Source organism: Pan paniscus, chromosome 15 (genome assembly GCF_029289425.2).
Source record: "Pan paniscus chromosome 15, NHGRI_mPanPan1-v2.0_pri, whole genome shotgun sequence".
Classification (NCBI taxonomy): domain Eukaryota; kingdom Metazoa; phylum Chordata; class Mammalia; order Primates; family Hominidae; genus Pan; species Pan paniscus.
Genome location: NC_073264.2, coordinates 62,866,809 through 62,884,655, shown reverse-complemented (window position 1 = coordinate 62,884,655; position 17,847 = coordinate 62,866,809). Strand labels below are relative to the sequence as shown.

The 17,847-nt window shown below is 38.3% G+C and overlaps 1 protein-coding gene across 4 annotated transcripts in view; it reads right to left on the bottom strand.

Moving 5' to 3' along the window:
• Nucleotides 1-6,183: 6,183 nt before the first annotated feature.
• HIF1A (hypoxia inducible factor 1 subunit alpha) overlaps nucleotides 6,184-17,847 on the bottom strand; it is a 53,423-nt gene continuing 41,759 nt past the window's right edge. For 2 of the 4 annotated variants that reach the window (XM_003831627.5, XM_008956978.4), the window contains exons 9-15: nucleotides 17,319-17,539; nucleotides 16,057-16,343; nucleotides 13,783-13,905; nucleotides 13,222-13,655; nucleotides 9,614-9,722; nucleotides 8,628-8,754; nucleotides 6,184-7,508 (exon numbers count right to left, since the gene is read on the bottom strand). In XM_003831627.5, coding sequence (XP_003831675.1) covers nucleotides 7,357-7,508; nucleotides 8,628-8,754; nucleotides 9,614-9,722; nucleotides 13,222-13,655; nucleotides 13,783-13,905; nucleotides 16,057-16,343; nucleotides 17,319-17,539 — 1,453 coding nt within the window. In that variant the 3' untranslated portion in view covers nucleotides 6,184-7,356. The remainder of the gene's footprint in view (nucleotides 7,509-8,627; nucleotides 8,755-9,613; nucleotides 9,723-13,221; nucleotides 13,656-13,782; nucleotides 13,906-16,056; nucleotides 16,344-17,318; nucleotides 17,540-17,847) is intronic. The other 2 variants (XM_034937653.3, XM_034937652.3) reach the window with 1 other exon arrangement.

Here is a 17,847-nt window from a genome sequence, read left to right as displayed (position 1 = left end):
TTACTTTTGTTAACAGGAAAAAAATAATTTTAAAATTTAGTAGCTATTGGCCAGGCACAGTGGCTCACTCACGCCTATAATCCCAGCACTTTGGGAGGCCAAGGCAGGTGGCTCAGCAGAGGTCAGGAGTTTGAGACCAGCCTGGCCAACATAGTGAAACCCCATCTCTACTAAAAATACAAAAATTTGAGGCAGGAGAATCGCTTGAACCCAGGAGACAGAGGGTGCAGTGAGCCGAGATCGTGCCACAGTACTCCACCCTGGGCGACACAGTGGGACTCAATTTCAAAAAAACCCACAAAAACCCAAAAACCAAAATAATGGGTACGCTTGTGTGTGTGTGCGTGTATGTAGAGGTACAGCTGAAAAAAAGATCATCCATGAGTTGATCCCTGTTAAAGCTTGCACTGTGGATGATACTGTGATGACACACAGATGTCTCAGGAATGAACCACTTACTCTCCAAGCTGCTGGAAGTGCAGCAGAAGATGGTCTTCAGCTGTCAGCCCTTTTTGGGGATTGTCTCAGGTGAAGAAACCTGCCTTACTAAAGGTCATGTCTCCTGGGGGCAGCCCACATCAATGGACTGATCAGTGTAGGGGTGTAAAGGCCTCCATACTCCCTGTAACTTGGGACAAGTCTCAAGGGCTATTGCGGTTCCAGAGCTCCCCATGTGGCTGCTGAAGGCTTTGTTGGGACTGCACCTCAGCTGTTTCTCCCTCTGCCTACTTCTGTTCTTTCTCTTCCACGTGTGTTGAAAAGCACTCCTCAATAAATCACTTGAAATCTCCATCTCAGAGTCTACTTCCCAGAGAACACAAATTGCAAAGACACTTTGGCATCATTATAGTCTCTTTACTTTTGTACATGTTCAAGTTTCCATAATTATAATTTAAGAAAAGCAAAGGACTGTGTCAGACTATATATGGTAGATAAGGGAGTAGTGACAAGTGACCTCTAGGGTTCTGGTTTCAGACTGAATGGTGCCATTCCTTGAGCAGGAGATGCAAGAGGAGAAGCCATTTGGAAGACAAATAAGGAGTTAATTTTTGACATGCGAAATTTGGGGCGCCTGCGGGGAGCACCCTGGGCTGGAGACGGAGATTATCAAGCTGGAGACAGTCCATGAAAAGGAAAGGTAATGGTGGCTTGGAACATCTCAAAGGGCCAATAAAAATTCTATTTAGATTTCAACTGTGTTTGCACAAGTACAGTTGAATTTGTGAATACCTCACAGAATGGGAATTAACTGCACCCTTGATAGCAGGCACCATATTCTAGAATATTTATATCACCTAGAGGTCTTAGAATAATATCTTGTATTCACTCAACACTACTCATTGATTGAATGGATCTCCCTGGAAGAGCTAGAAAATGGTTCTGTTCCCCACTTTGTTCCTCTGATCATAATTCTTCTCTAGTCTCTGACACACCTGAAATCCTCTCCACCTTGGATCATGTGTGAGTTGTTTTTGCGCATGCAGACTGGAAGGCTTTAGGACGGATCAAAGATGAGTCAGATGGGAACCATGCTCTGAAGAAACTAAGAGTTTAGTACGAGGGATAAGACATGCAAAAATTATAAGGTTAAAAAAAAGAGAAGTGAGAAAGCTAAAGAGGAAGTGATAAGGAAATTCACAGGAGTGACAAATATTTGCAGTTGGGAAAACTCTAAGTAAGAGGCAAAGGCTGATGCAAAGTACCTCCCAGGCTGTATTGGCTCCTTTCTAATTTTCCGTATTTGTAGCTCACTTTCTTTAGGTTTTTGCTTTAATATTCTACCAGCAGATTAGGGAGTCAGGCAACAGTTTATGACTTCTGTCCAGCTTGTTTCTGTACGCCTATGAAAGATTTTGTCATAGCAGTTGTATGTAGAACTGTTTTTAAAAATCCATTTCAAAGAGCAAATAATATTATCCAGTCATATTTGGAAAGGATCTCTACATAAAATAGGGTTTTTAATGTTAATATTTCAAAGATCTTTAAAATTAGATTTTACTTCACAGAATCCTAATCTACTTGTCTGGCTTTACACAGTGTTTCTCTACTTTGTAAAAAGCATGACCCTTTGTGATAAATATTACAGCCCCACCAGCCTGCTCTCTTCTATGGAAAATTTTCCATCTATAATGATTATGCATCCGTAGGACCAAAAGAATTATGGCACTCTCATTAAAGGGCACCTCCCTGATTAGACACGAACACACACACATATGATAAGTGAGGCTACAGATCAGTTTTTATTAGTAAAAAAGTATCTAAAACACCTCAACTACTTTTGAAAAGTGTACCTTTGCTTTCTATAAAATGCTATTTGAGGAAACCACAAACAATGAATTTTCCTGAAGGAAACAAATGAAAATAAAATGTAAAATGTAGTGAGCTGTGGATATGCAGAGGCGAAGTTATTTATTCTAAATACCTGGCTTTGTACTTTATAATACATTGTGCAATCTGAACATACCAATTATTACAGAGATTAAGGCTCCAAGCTTTTTCCGTACTCTATACACTCATCTCCCTTCTGTCCAACAAGATTATCTTCTCCCAAAGGATTCTCAATAGCTGGCATACAATAAAATCAAAAAAGTAAAAAGCCCAAAAAACCACCCCCCACAAAACCACCAAAATAAAAACGGCACCAAGTGGGATAGCTAAAGTTTCGAGATCCTTAACTAGGCATATATCAACGTGCTTTATTTAAAATAAACGAACTCTTTGAGTGCCTTAAGAGGAATATATTTAAATAAACATAGAACTCCTCTATTTTTGATTAGATTAGATGTCTAATTTTTTTAAAAGAAGTATTATATAACTAACCACTATCCAATCTGTTAGAACTCAACTTTTTCTGTTCTACAAAGAAAAAGCTTCATACCCCAAAGCATTTGCTTGGGAATTTCGGGAGACAGCTCTTCCGCAATACATCAAGTCCTATTCGCCCACGCCCCCCCCCATCTAAAAAACAAAGTTTGGGGAAGCACTAGGCTTCCGACTTTGACAAGTCCCAGAAGACAAAGCCCAGGGCTGACCCCCCACGCCTGGCGCCGCCCGTTCGCAGGCCAGGAGCGGCCAGGGCCTCCCGCATGCGCTCCCACACGTACGCGGAGCGGGCAGCAGCCACCCCACAGCGTACACGAAAGCCGCCTTGCGCGGCTGGAGCCCTGGAGCCCTGGAGCCCACGGCCGGGGCCGCGGGCGGGGCCTGAGACTGCGGTGCTGCGCCCGAGCACGTACTGAGGCGTGGCCTGCCGCGCGCCGGGCGGGGCTCGGGAAGTTTCTCGGGTTGGCTTGGGTTTCGCATCCTCATCATGTAGCGCCAGCCACACCAGGAACAGAAGGGTGCCGGGTACCTTCCGCATGCTTGGTATTCTCCCCGCGGGGCTCTGACCGCTGCCGCTCTCAGGCACCTGTCTTTCCTCTCCGTCCCAGAATGGAGCCAAGACAAGGGAATAAACGAAATTCAATAGTACACGGAGATCGGGTGTCTGGGCAGCGTCTTGGAAAAACTATCCACTACAGGTAAGAATAAAAATTATGTCCAAACCTCTGAAAGGTGTGAACACATCAAAGCTCCAGAAGGCGTTCATAGGAAGGTTTATGGTAAAGTATAACTTTTATCCTACAGGGAGACTATTTTTGTATCGAATTCCACTAATTTCACTATTTCTCTGTAAAATAATCTGGGACGACAGGTTCATCTCTATTTAAAGGAACGAAATATGAGCAAAGTGGTTAGTGGAAAACTTAAAAAAAAAAGTAAAAGTTTTTTTCTTTACATTTTTGTTGGTTCCAGCTGGCAACACGTTTGCAGAGGCTTTATTTAACCAAATCTTAATGTTGAAAAAAAGAAAAAAGAGGATTCTTTACTCTGCAACTTGTTTTAGGTATTGCTACTTAAACATTTTGAACTTTAAGTTTCTACAAAGCGAGTAATTTTAAGTTCATCTTTTCTGTACGAGGCTTCTAGGAGGAAAATAAGATTTGGAATGATAATCGTGAGGTTATAAAAACTTAAACATATCTATTATGCCATTAAGTCAAAACAGCTCTGGGAAAAAATACCATACATTGATACAGTCTTTTATAGTTGGTGCTTTACCATTCACTACCTTGTTAATTTGAGTTAATGTCTCCATAACTGGAGGTCTCAATCTCTAGTTCAAATTCAGAACCCACTAAATGGCACTTGAAAACACTTTTATTCATTTCTATTTATGCCCTGCCACTCCTCTTAGGACATTCCCTCAATGTGTTATGTGATCTCATTACTTTCAAGTGACATCGGATCCTCAGTTTTCCACACCTCCATTGCCGCCTTCTGTTTGCTATTTAAACAAACAGTTAACAATGGAGAAAGGGGTATGTTCAACTGGATTGGCTAGCACTGCAGGGTGGTTAGCTCCATGGACTTTGGAGTCACTCATGGCCACCTCAAAAGCTCCGAGCCTTAGATCACTTCTTCAAGACTATATACTGTATAGATATACTCCTCCCTTATCTGGTACTGCTATGAATGAAATATATATAGCATTTAGATCTCAAATGAAGATTTACCCAAGCTCTGAAAGTAAAAGATGGCAGACCAGAAATGTAAGCTTAAGTCTCCTGACTCTAAAGTCAAACTTAGAACAAACTTGGTTTGTTTTTAATGATACTGCATTAAAAAAATTAAAATAGCTTTATTCTTTTTCTCCTGTATTTTTATGGAATAGCTACATTTCTTTTATACTCAGAACATACATTCTCATTTTTCTGGGTTATGAGTATAAAAGAAATACAGCTGTTTCATAAAGTAAGGAGGGGAGAGGAATATTAAGGAGAGAACAACTATTCTAGGATTATAGTTGCCAGGGTTGGGTTATAAGCCTTGGACAAAACCATTATGAAGAAATTTGTGACGGTGCATAAAATTGGGAAGGGCCAGTTCTGCTATTCTGTAGCTTAAAGCACTCCAAGGAGCTTGTTGTCTCAGTGACTGAGCAGTGGGTAAGTACTTGCTTCCTTCCAGCTGTACTGTCCTTTAACGTGGCTTTCCCTTCTCAATGCTTTCAGAAATCATTTTCCTGAACTCCTGGTCATTACATAATCTGCTTTTACAAATAGTTTTCAACTGAAGCTAATTTGCTATACAAGAATAATTTTTTGTTTTGTGACCTGTGAATACTAAGCAACCACTTTATTCTAAAATACCACTTCTAGTATACTACTATCTGTAACTAAATGTTGAAGCACTTTGGGTCACAGTGTTTGTGCTTAAGTATACCTGTGCCCCGCCTCCCCCCCGCCAAATTTTGCACTGAATCTTAGTATTAACTTTTGTTCCAAAATTTTCATATAATTGTAATCACTGTCCTCCATTGTAAGATAAAAACAGCTACCTAAGAGATCTGTGGCTCAGTTCCTTTTGTTCAGTATATATACCTCAGGGTACAGGACCTAAGGCTCTGGCACTTCCTACATAATTTGTTGATAAAAATAATTTTCTGTACCTGTAGGTGCAGGGATTCATAGTGATTTTTCGGTTTTAAAAAATATCTTTCTACACTGTCTGATTTTTAAAAATGAGATTATCAGTATAAAAGAAATACAGCTATTTTGTAAAAGAAAAATACAGGAGAAAAAGGATAAAGCTACTTTGTTTTAAAACACAGTATCATTAAAACAAAAACAAACCAAATTTGTTCTAAGTTTGACTTTAGAGTCAGGAAAATTAAGCTTACATTTTTGGTCTGCCATCTATTACTTTTAAAGCTTGGGCAAATTATTCATTTGAAGTCTAAATTTATTAATCTGTTAATGGGAATAGATTAGAAATCTTCAGAGAAGCTCTAGCCTTTGTAACATTATGTGACTATAATGCTGAGAACTGCTTCACTCATCCCATTCATATTTTAAAAATACTAATATTTTGTGTTTGAGCATTTTAATACGCTCAGAAACTTAAAAATGATGTTTCTTTTCTAACAACATACTCTTTTCAATGGGATATTATGGTTGTTATTATTTAACATGACATTTAGGGACTCAACATACATTAAGGTGATGGCACTAAGATAAATGTAGAAATAACCAGTACCATGTAATTTTCATAAGTGCTTAAATTGTTGGTAAACAATTTTATGAGTTGGAGGTGTTGAAGCAAATATTATTAATATTTGAACATAAAAGCTGATCAAAGGGGCCTGGTCCACAGAAGATGTTTATTTGATGTAACAAAACAATACAGTTAGTGTTAGATCCAACCACAAAGAGCAAAAGGAATGAAAAATTTGTACAATGTACATAGAAAAAACAAGATATTTACTGTGACAACTATATATTCCTAAAATAATGCTTCTAAAATTACTCAATTATTGAAATCTACATGAAAAAAAGGATGTTAATAGCGACAAAGTGCATAAAATCAAACATTGTATTTTGAGCAAATTAACATACTAGGCAATTTTGCTAAGAATGCATGAGTTTTTTTTTCTTGTTTACAGTCTGCTCAAAATATCTTTATACCAACAGGGTAGGCAGAACATTTAGGTTTAATATCAGTTACACAATATTAGCATAAACTTCCACAACTACATAGGGTATTGTTTTCTTTTGAGCTGGCAAAGTGACTATAGAAACATCAGATGATTTCTCTGAATTGAGAATTTTATCCAAATAAATGCCACATACCTTCTAGATATATGCATATCTTTCTATATTATGTAAATGGCTTTACCCATTTAAATAATAAACCATACAGCATTTAAGAATCATTATTATATGATTAACAATGTCATGTTCCAGGTTTAACAATTTCATAGGCCAAAAAAAATTTCTTCTTAAAAACTAGTTTTATAAACGCAGAATATATTCCATGAGTAACTGCTGGTATTTTTTAAGAAAATATATTGTGCAATTGTGGCTACCACGTACTGCTGGCAAAGCATTATTATTTATGTAAAATGTGAAAAAAAAGGTGTAAAAATTTTTCAACTGCCTATGATCATGATGAAAGGTTACTGCCTTCTTACAAAAATTATATTGGCATCTTCTTAAAAATAATTCGAAAAAGGGATAAACTCCCTAGCCAAAAATAAATAAATAAAAAGGTGCATTTTTAAAAATGATGCTACTGCAATGCAATGGTTTAAATACCAAAAAACTGAGAAAATGAGCTGTCTGTGATCCAGCATTAAAGAACATACTAAAAAAGAGCATTAATGTAAATTAAGTAGAAAGGGGATCAAAATTGAACTAACCAAGTTTGTGCAGTATTGTAGCCAGGCTTCTAAAATTAGATGTAGAAAATATAAATAGACTGCTTTAGGTAATGAGCCACCAGTGTCCAAAAAAAGGAATGAAATTATGAAAAAGCTCAGTTAACTTGATCCAAAGCTCTGAGTAATTCTTCACCCTGCAGTAGGTTTCTGCTGCCTTGTATAGGAGCATTAACTTCACAATCATAACTGGTCAGCTGTGGTAATCCACTTTCATCCATTGATTGCCCCAGCAGTCTACATGCTAAATCTGAAAAACAAGAGATACCTAAGTATACATTCATCTAGTCAATGAATATTTATTAAACACCCACAATGTGTTAGGTATCATAGAAAATAAAGCAAATTTCTGGAAGGGTTTTTAGTTTACCTGGCAAAACCACAACTATGTTAAAAAGTAAGTATAATCCAGTGATACTGTTGCTGTGTCAGAAATGTTTACAGGATACAATAAAGGCACAAAGAAATAACAATTTGGAAAAAGGCATAAATATGGTGGGCATCAAAGCTGATGCCTGTAATCCTAGCACAGGCTGAGGCAGGAGGATCACTTGAGGCCAGGAGTTTGAAACCAGCCTAGGCAACATAGTGAGACCCCATCTCTACAAAAAGCAGCCGGGTGTGGTGAGGCATGTCTGTAGTGCGAGCTACTCAGGAGGCTGAGGTAGGATGATTGCTTGAGCTTGAGCACAGGAGTTTGAGACTGCAGTGAGCTATGATCATGCCACTGCACTCCAGGCCTGGGCAACAGAGCGAGACCCTGTCTCAAAAAAAAAAAAAAAAAAGAAAAGTAGTCATAAAAGTTCACAAATTTCAGCTTCTATCAATATTGACAGCACATGGACATAGAGAAATCAAAGAAAATTACTAAAAATGAAAAGCTCCACCTTGAAATGTTAATCTCTGTATTAAGACCATTACATGAAATACAACTTTACTTTTTTTTTTTTTTTTTTTTTTTTGAGGCAGAGTCTCACCCTTGTCGCCCAGGCTGGAGTGCAGTGGTGCCATCTTGGCTCACTGCAACCTCTGCCTTCCGGGTTCAAGCAATTCTCATGCCTCAGCCTCCCAAGTAGCTGGGATTACAGGCGCCCGCCACCACGCCCAGCTAATTTTTGTATTTTTAGTAGAGACGGGGTTTCACCATGGTGGCCAGGCTGGTCTCCAACTCCTGACCTCAGATGATCTGGCTGCCTCGGCCTCCCAAAGTGCTGGGATTACAGGTGTGAGCCACCGCGCCCAGCCACAACTTTACTTTTTAATCTTGCTAAGGAACCAAAGTCATTCTCACTTAGATTAAAGCTCCTAAATAAAAATGTTTCATGTATTTTGTCTTTGTGATGTTCAAGGTCAAAAAGAATAAACTAACCAGAGGGTATTAAAATAATTGTCTTTTGCTCCATTCCATTCTGTTCACTAGATTTGCATCCTTTTACACGTTTCCAAGAAAGTGATGTAGTAGCTGCATGATCGTCTGGCTGCTGTAATAATGTTCCCTATAAACAGTAAAGTTATTTCAAGTTTAGTTTGTTGAATTTTTTTTTTAAACAACCAAAAACCTTGAAATTGGTTTAAATTTAATAACATTATAGGCAGTTTCTTAAATACTACCCTAAATTATTTTGAATTCTTTCTTAAGTTATTTGTCATCCATTATGACCATTCTGTCTATAAATACTTTCCAGTTAATTTAGTTTGAAAATATCAGAATGTATTATACCACCATTGACTTACCCCAAAACATAGCAGTTCTTTTTTAAATTTGAGATGGACTCTCACTCTCTTACCCAGGCTGGAGTGCAGTGGCCTGATCTCAGCTCATTGCAACCTCCACCTCCTGGGTTCAAGCTATTCTCCTGCCTCAGCCTCCAGAGTGGCTGGGATTATAGTTGTGCACCACCACGCCTGGCTAATTTTTGTATTTTTAGTAGAGACAGGGTTTCACCAAGTTGGCCAGGCTGGTCTCGAACTCCTGACCTCAAGTGATCCTCATCTTGGCCTCCCAAAGTGCTGGGATTACAGGCGTGAGGCACTGTGCCTGGCCAATAGCAGTTCTTTTAATAAGGCAAAGTAACTTAAAGGGAAGAGAATGCCATTGGTGGTGATATTCAGGGTGGAGTAAGGGGAGAACTTCACTTTTTAACTCAAAATACACTGGAATTGTTTGGAATTTTTATACCAAGAATGTATTTATTAAACATTTGTATTTTTAAAAACCAGTGCATACAGAGTAAAAAAACCCAATGTATAACTTCTGAAAATATAACTTTACTATTTGGAAGAAACGTGGAAACACACACACACACACGAAATAGCACATTAGCTAGAAAAGCAAAACCTACTACTCATACTTACAATTCCTACTGCTTGAAAAAGTGAACCATCATGTTCCATTTTTCGCTTTCTCTGAGCATTCTGCAAAGCTAGTATCTTTGGATTTAGTTCTTCCTCAGGAACTGTAGTTCTGAAAAGAAAAAAATTCTCAATGAAAATATAGCTTTTTTAAAAAAAAAATCCAGTGAGCGCTTTTAAAGAAAATACATAATTCCTTAGTTCTCCAATATTAAGGAATATAATATACATAAGATAACTTTCCTGATCACTAAAGTTTATCATCTTAAAAGTAAAAGCTTAATTTTTTTTTTTTTTTTTTTTGGTGAAACACAGTCTTACTCTGTCAGCCAGGCTGGAGTGCAGAGACATGATCTCTGCTTACTGCAACCAAGCCCTGCCTCTGGAATCAAGTGATCCTCCCACCTCAGCCTCTCAAGTAGCTGGGATTATGGCTAATTTATATATACATATTTTTGTAGAGACGGGATTTCACCATGTTGCTCAGGCTGGTCTCAAACTCCTGAGCGCAAGTGATCTGCCCACCTTGGCCTCCCAAAGTGCTGGGATTACAGGCGTGAGCACCTGGCCGTCAAAGCTTAATTTAACAGAAAATTTTCTACAGTATGCGTATCCCTATTTTATAAAATAGAGCTGAACACAACTAAATTGACACTATTGTAGAGTCAAAACAGTTAAATATTGTCCTTTTATTCCACCTAATATAACAATGCAGTGATATTGTTGGGACTATTGAAATACAAGATCAATCTCACATTCGTATAGCATTTTCAGTTTATAAAACATTTCAAGTTCATTAGTTCATTTTAACCTTACTTAAGTTCCCAAGATAGATAAGGCAGGCATATCATACCCATTTTATAAATTAGAACCCTGAGGCCTATTGGGTAACTTTCTCAAAGTCCTACTGCTCACTAGTTGCGATATGGAAGTACACTCTAGTTCTCCAGATCCCTCCCTCCCCTCCCCTGCTCTTCCCACTATGCTATTTTTCACTCAGTATTGATCTGGTTATCAAACATGAACTATGTATATCTAAAAGTAATATTAAATTGTGAAGAATTGTTCTAATGAGTAAAGTACATCAGCTTTGTTACATTATTTTGACTTTTCAAGACACCCCACAAACCAAATGCATAATCATGGCTCCTTGCTGTTCCAGATAGTTGAGAATGCCAAATAGGTAAGTGATCTTATTTTGCAGTTTTCTTTGGTTTTTAAAAAATTTCTCTAAAACTTCTATTATATAGACAGGGAAGTTTAAAAATTCTTATATAGATATATTGTCTTTATGAAATGTAACTCAGTCCATTATGTAAATATCATTGTAGTAGTAGTAGTACTTAGTAATTACGTTTTTAATGGTTTATCTTAATTTTTGAAATTCCTTTCATAAAAGTTTTCAGTGTACACTACATTGGAACTAATGTTTAAAAACAGTTGCTAGCTGGGCACAGTGGCTCACAACTGTCATCCCAGCACTTTGGGAGGCTGAGGCAGGTGGATCACCTGAGGTCGGGAGTTTGAGACCAGCCTGATCAACCTGGAGAAACACTGTCTCTACTAAAAATACAAAATTAGCTGGGTGTGGTGGTGCATGCCTGTAATCCCAGCTACTCGGGAGGCTGAGGCACGAGATTTGCTTGAACCAGCGAGGCGGCAGTTGCGGTGAGCCGAGATCCGAGATCACGCCATTGCACTCCAGCCTGGGCAACAAGAGCAAAACTCCGTCTCAAAAAAAAATTGCTAAAGTGACTTGATGTGTTGTTACACTTTGGCTTTGACAAGTACAAGAGAACAGTTGTTCAGAAAACTGGATATCCCATCCTCTGTAGCTGATAGTAAACTGTAACTTATAAGTGATTGTCATTTTTATTACTGTATTCATGCATCTGTCAGTCCAACAACCTTTTTTTTTTTTTTTGAAACCGAGTTTCACTCTTCTCATCCAGGCTGGAGTGCAATGGTACGATCTCGGCTCACTGCAGCCTCCACCTCCAGGGTTCAAGCAATTCTCCTGCCTCAACCTCCCAAAGTAGCTGGGATTACAGGCACGTGCCACCACGCCCAGCTAATTTTTGCATTTTTAGTAGACCGGGTTTCACCATGTTGGCCAGGCTGGTCTGAAACTCTTGGCCTCAGGTGATCCACCCGCTTCAGCCTCCCAAAGTGCTGAGATTACAGGCATGAGCCACTGCGCCCTGCCTCAACAACCATTTATTGAGGAAGTACTACACATTAGGTCATGAGCTAAGTATTAGTATCACTAAAATGCCCAAGACACTGTGATTGCCCTCGTGGAGCTCAGAGTCAAAAGTGAGTAAGTGACACAGTAAATAAAGTAACGTAAAGTACTTCTGAGTTCATCTAAAGCCCCAATGTCTTTTCCAAGCTTACGGAAAAGACCTCTCCCAGCACTCTAGGTCAAGGTGGGAATGTTAGGCAGGGAAAAAAGCTATGTGTTCTGGCTACGACAGTGGTTCTTTCCTATTGCTATTGATATCTGGCTTAGTCTAGACATAGTAGAGAAGGAATCATTTCCCTCTTCCACACACTTATTAGATAAAACTTAATTTCTTCTAGCTATACCCTCAAACTTAAAATATGTGAAATCCCCTTACAAATTATATACAGAAAGTATAACTTAAAAATTGGGTCATGTCCATATGTTTGTTTGAACTAGCTCCATAGAAGTAATAATTCATGCTTAGATTCCTGTTGTACAGTTTGAAAACCTATGTAGCCTGCAATATATATAGCTAATGTTCTACAAATACGTAATGAAAAATAAAAGCAACTTTAATACAAGTTAACTATAATAAAATTTTAAAAGAGGGGCCTGTAAATATCTATATTGAATGCTGAAGATGGAAGGCTCAATTTGGAATGTGCAATTGGAAATAACCCTTAAATTGGAAGAGCTTTTCTTCAGATAAGCTTAAAAAAGAGCTCTAAGAAATGGAAGCATCTAAGTAGCGAGGGTAGTTAACTAGTCTGATTTAAACAACTGTAAGAACTTTAAACAAGTTCTGTAAACACATTTACAGTACTGAGCTGGATTTTATTTTAAAGGTGTCAGAAGACCCTCCTCCATTTAGATAGGTAATTTTAGAATTTATAATTATTTTAGAAAAAATAGGAGCGGGCATGGTGGCTCACACCTGTAATCCCAGCTCTTTCGGAGGCCGAGGCAGGCGGATCACCTGAAGTCGGGAGTTTGAGACCAGCCTGACCAACGTGGAGAAACCCTGTCTCTATGAAAAATACCAAAAAAATCAGCCGGGCGTGGTGGTGCATGCCTGTAATCCCAGCTACTCGGGAGGCTGAGGCAGGAGAATCTCTTGCACCCAGGAGGCGGAGGTTGCCGTGAGCTGAGATTGTGCCATGCCATTGCACTCCAGCCTGGGCGACAAAGCGAGACTCTGTCTCAAAAAAAAGAAAGAAAAAGAAAAAATATATGAGGTTAATTTAGAAAGTTTTTTGAGTTCTCACGAATTTGCGTTAGGGCATATATATCAGAAAGTTTGCTGTAAGTTTAAAAATCATGTACTATCACATACATTTATCTCAAAAATAATAAAAACTATAACTTGAATGTTACATATAAATACCTTTGACTCAAAGCGACAGATAACACGTTAGGGCTTCTTGGATGAGATTTTTCTGTCTGTTCTATGACTCCTTTTCCTGCTCTGTTTGGTGAGGCTGTCCGACTTTGAGTATCTCTATATGGTGATGATGTGGCACTAGTAGTTTCTTTATGTATGTGGGTAGGAGATGGAGATGCAATCAATATTTTAATGTCTTCCATACGGTCTTTTGTCACTGTTTTTAATTCATCAGTGGTGGCAGTGGTAGTGGTGGCATTAGCAGTAGGTTCTTGTATTTGAGTCTGCTGGAATACTGTAACTGTGCTTTGAGGACTTGCGCTTTCAGGGCTTGCGGAACTGCTTTCTAATGGTGACAACTGATCGAAGGAACGTAACTGGAAGTCATCATCCATTGGGATATAGGGAGCTAACATCTCCAAGTCTAAATCTGTGTCCTTTAAAACAGCAAATACATGAGTTTTTACAATGGCCACACCTTATAAATAAAAAACAAGTGAAACTCAAAGTCACTTCAGACTAAAAATTAATGAAATTTAATATAAAACAAATAAGTTCATATACCTGAGTAGAAAATGGGTTCTTTGCTTCTGTGTCTTCAGCAAAAAGTTTTTCTACCAATTCCAACTTGAATTCATTGACCATATCACTATCCACATAAAAACAATATTCACTGGGACTATTAGGCTGTAAAAAGAAATATGTTTACTATTTCCTGAAGAAGCTTCCATATACTTTGCTAGTTGTCAGAATTTTCAAACTAGATCTCAGAAAAACCAGAAAACACACAACCAAGTCCATCGTGTTTATCAAATTTTATTTAACTAGGCCGGGCTCAGTGGCTCACGCCTGTAATCCCAGCACTTTGGGAAGCCAAGGTGGAGGGATCATGAGGTCAAGAGATCGAGACCATCCTGGCCAACATGGTGAAACCTCGTCTCTACTAAAAATACAAAAATTAGCTAGGCATGGTGGCATACGCCTGTAATCCCAGCTACTCAGGAGGCTGAGGCAGGAGAATCACTTGAACCTGGGAGGCAGAGGTTGCAGTGAGCCAAGATCGTGCCACTGCACTCCAGCCTGGCGACAGAGTGAGACTCCATCTCAAAAAAAAAAAAAAAAAAAAAAAATTTGTGAAAATAGTGACATTTTGAAGCTTATACTGGTAACTAATTTTGCCAATATATATATTTCTGACTATGTAATATAACATCATTTACAAAATTGAGATGAAAAGAAACACCTTATTCTAAAGAATAAAACCTATTTGGTAATTCACATCCCACAATGGTACCTAATTGACCAATTAACTAGATGCTACATTCACTGGAATTTACCTTTGAACTGAGAAGGCACACTCCTGTGGTGACTGAGCTACCTAAAAATCTCACTGTTACTGTCGGGGGTGGGAGTAGAAACTTAAGTTATTTTACCTGCATATACCTGAATGAATGTACATTATTATTATTTTAAGAGTTCTGGGCAAGAATTTTAACAAAAAAACTATAGCTGTGTATTCTAAACAAGAAATTTTGCTTTCCTCATTCTAACGTTTTTGTTAGATTTACTTTTGTTAGATAAAAACCAAGATGAATCAAACATTTTTTTTTTGTGCTGGGTAAATTAAGCAACCAGAGCATAGGATATATATTCATTCAACACAAGGCTGTGAGATGTCAAATCTCCTACTCTTAGCTTGTCAGTTTTATTCAACAAATACCTAATGTAGAATTATTTACCACTTATTAAAGCTTATTTATGCCTCATTTATCAAGTTATAATGTTCAGATCTAAGTTGCCCTACTCCTGAGCATATTTTTAGATGTAGGAAGCCCTAAAATGGAATCATTCTAGATTTAGAAATAGAGCCCTGTGTGATATCTCTAAGTCTTGGCCAGCCTAGCCTTTAAAGATTATTTTTGTGTTCATAGGACAATTAATATCAAGACAGATCCAGAATAAAAAAGACCAGTTACTAAGTATTTATTTTATGTAACACTTGTTATTTTCATATTATACTTACCCAAAATTTCAAAATAGTGATGGAAATTAGACTAAATTGGGCAAAGAATTTATAAGGTCCTTTCCCATTTAAACCCTGGTAAGTCTATTGCTTACCAGGGTCTATTACCAGACAGTTCTCCAACTCAAAGGGGTAATGGGCCAGGCATGGTAGCTCACGCCTGTAATCCTAGTACTTTGGGAGGCCAAGGCAGGAGGATCGCTTGAGCCCAGGAGTTTAAAACCAGCCTGAGCAACATAGTGAGAACCCCAACTCCACACACACACACACAAAAAGGTTAAAAAATTAGCCAGGCATGGTGTTGCAGGCCTGTAGTCCCAGCTACTTGGGAGGCTGAGGTGGGAGAATCATTTGAGCCTGGGAGGTTGAGGCTGTGATTGTACCACTGCACTCCAGCCTGGGTGATAGTGAGACTCTTTCTCAAAACAAAACAAAACACAATAAAACAAACTAAAAGGGGTAACAGGTATAGGCTGTAGCTACCTTGAGCACACTTAGTACTATCCTCTTTAAATGTCCAAATTCAAGATGTTTTTGTCCTACTGATATAAATAATAGAGAAACAATGTACGTTCCACTTTTTGGTTTATATTAAGCTAGTTTCTTCCCATGTTCCTGACTATCTTTGAGCCTAAAACATGTGCTCAGGTCTAGGTTAGGCAATAGCTCTTGCAATAATTTTAAAGTGCTAAAATTCAAACACACACACAAATGTAATTTGTGGTTCAAATGAGTGTTTGAATCAAACTTATAAATACATTCTTGAATGTTAAAATCTGAAAGTTGTCCCTTTCTGATTATATCATGACACCTACCTCAGGTGAACTTTGTCTAGTGCTTCCATCGGAAGGACTAGGTGTCTGATCCTGAATCTGGGGCATGGTAAAAGAAAGTTCCAGTGACTCTGGATTTGGTTCTAATTTTAATGCAACTTCTTGATTGAGTGCAGGGTCAGCACTACTTCGAAGTGGCTTTGGCGTTTCAGCGGTGGGTAATGGAGACATTGCCAAATTTATATTCTGTAATTTTTCGTTGGGTGAGGGGAGCATTACATCATTATATAATGGTACTTCCTCAAGTTGCTGGTCATCAGTTTCTGTGTCTGTGGGGAAAAAATATGAGTCAATCTAAAGTATAGAAGGATTTTTTTTTTTTTAACCCAAGACAGAGTCTTGCTCTGTTGCCCAGGCTGGAGTGCAATGGCGCAATCTTGGCTCACTGCAACCTCTGCCTCCCAGGTTCAAGCAATTCCCCTGCCTCAGCCTCCCAAGTAGCTGGGATTACAGGCGCACACCACCACGCCCAGCTAACTTTTGTATTTTTGGTAGAGACGGGGTTTCACCATGGTGGCCAGGCTGGTCTCGAACTCCTAACCTCAAGTGATCCACCCGCCTCGGCCTCCCAAAGTGCTGGGATTACAGGCGTGAGCCACTGCGCCCGGCCACAAGGATTTTCACATATAAAAAATTTATGTTCTTTTTCACAAAAGGTTTGTCTAATTCATCAAACAACAAAATGTCACCAAATTTTCCTTCATCAGAAAGTTTACATACAATAGTATAGTATAACCATAAGTCTGAGTTATCTTTACAATCCACTATTGATACCTCCTCTTAATCTCTATGGCATAAAAGACAAAAGGCAATACCAACCTTTTTATACATTAAAATGTTCTCTACTTTAAAATTGCAGTTTTCATCTTCAATGCTTGATGTTATAGTATGACTACTTTTTTATCCTTTAATGCAACAATGCCTACTTCCATATAACTCTGCTAAACTGTGGAGAAAATCTGACAGCAGGATACAGAAATAGAGTAGCCAGGAAAAATTTATGTGGGAAGAAGAAATACCTTAAGGACACTTTGAAGCACAATTTCCAACAGTATAAAAAAGCAAGAATGGTAAGAAATTACGGGGGCAAAAATATTTAAGCAAATACATTTAAGAAAACTATAAACATATATTAGCTTGTAATGTCCAAATGATTACCAACAAAACCCGTAAAGTAATGTTTAGTTGAAATGGGGCTTGTAGCAACAGACACAATTTAGGGGATTAACAAAATAACTACTCACCGTTGCTGCCAAAATCTAAAGATATGATTGTGTCTCCAGCGGCTGGGGCCAGCAAAGTTAAAGCATCAGGTTCCTTCTTAAGTTTGTCAAAGAGGCTACTTGTATCTTCTGATTCAACTTTGGTGAATAGCTGAGTCATTTTCATATCTGAAGATTCAACCGGTTTAAGGACACATTCTGTTTGTTGAAGGGAGAAAATCAAGTCGTGCTGAATAATACCACTGTCAAAACAAGAGAAATTGGTAATTCACAAATGAGCACTTGATACAGTGAGGGGAAGGGAGACTGTGAAATGGTCTCTTAAAAAATTCTGCTTTATGGACAGGAACATTTTAAGATTTCTTGAGATGCATGATCACTCATGCGTACTGTGTCACATTTAGGGTTTTAAAATGCTAATACAAAATAAAGACCCAATAAAATTCACAGTATGCAACCATAAAAAAGAATGAAATCATGTCCTTTGCAGCAACATGGATGCATCCAGAGACCATTATCCTAAGTGAGATAACCCAGGAACAGAAAACCA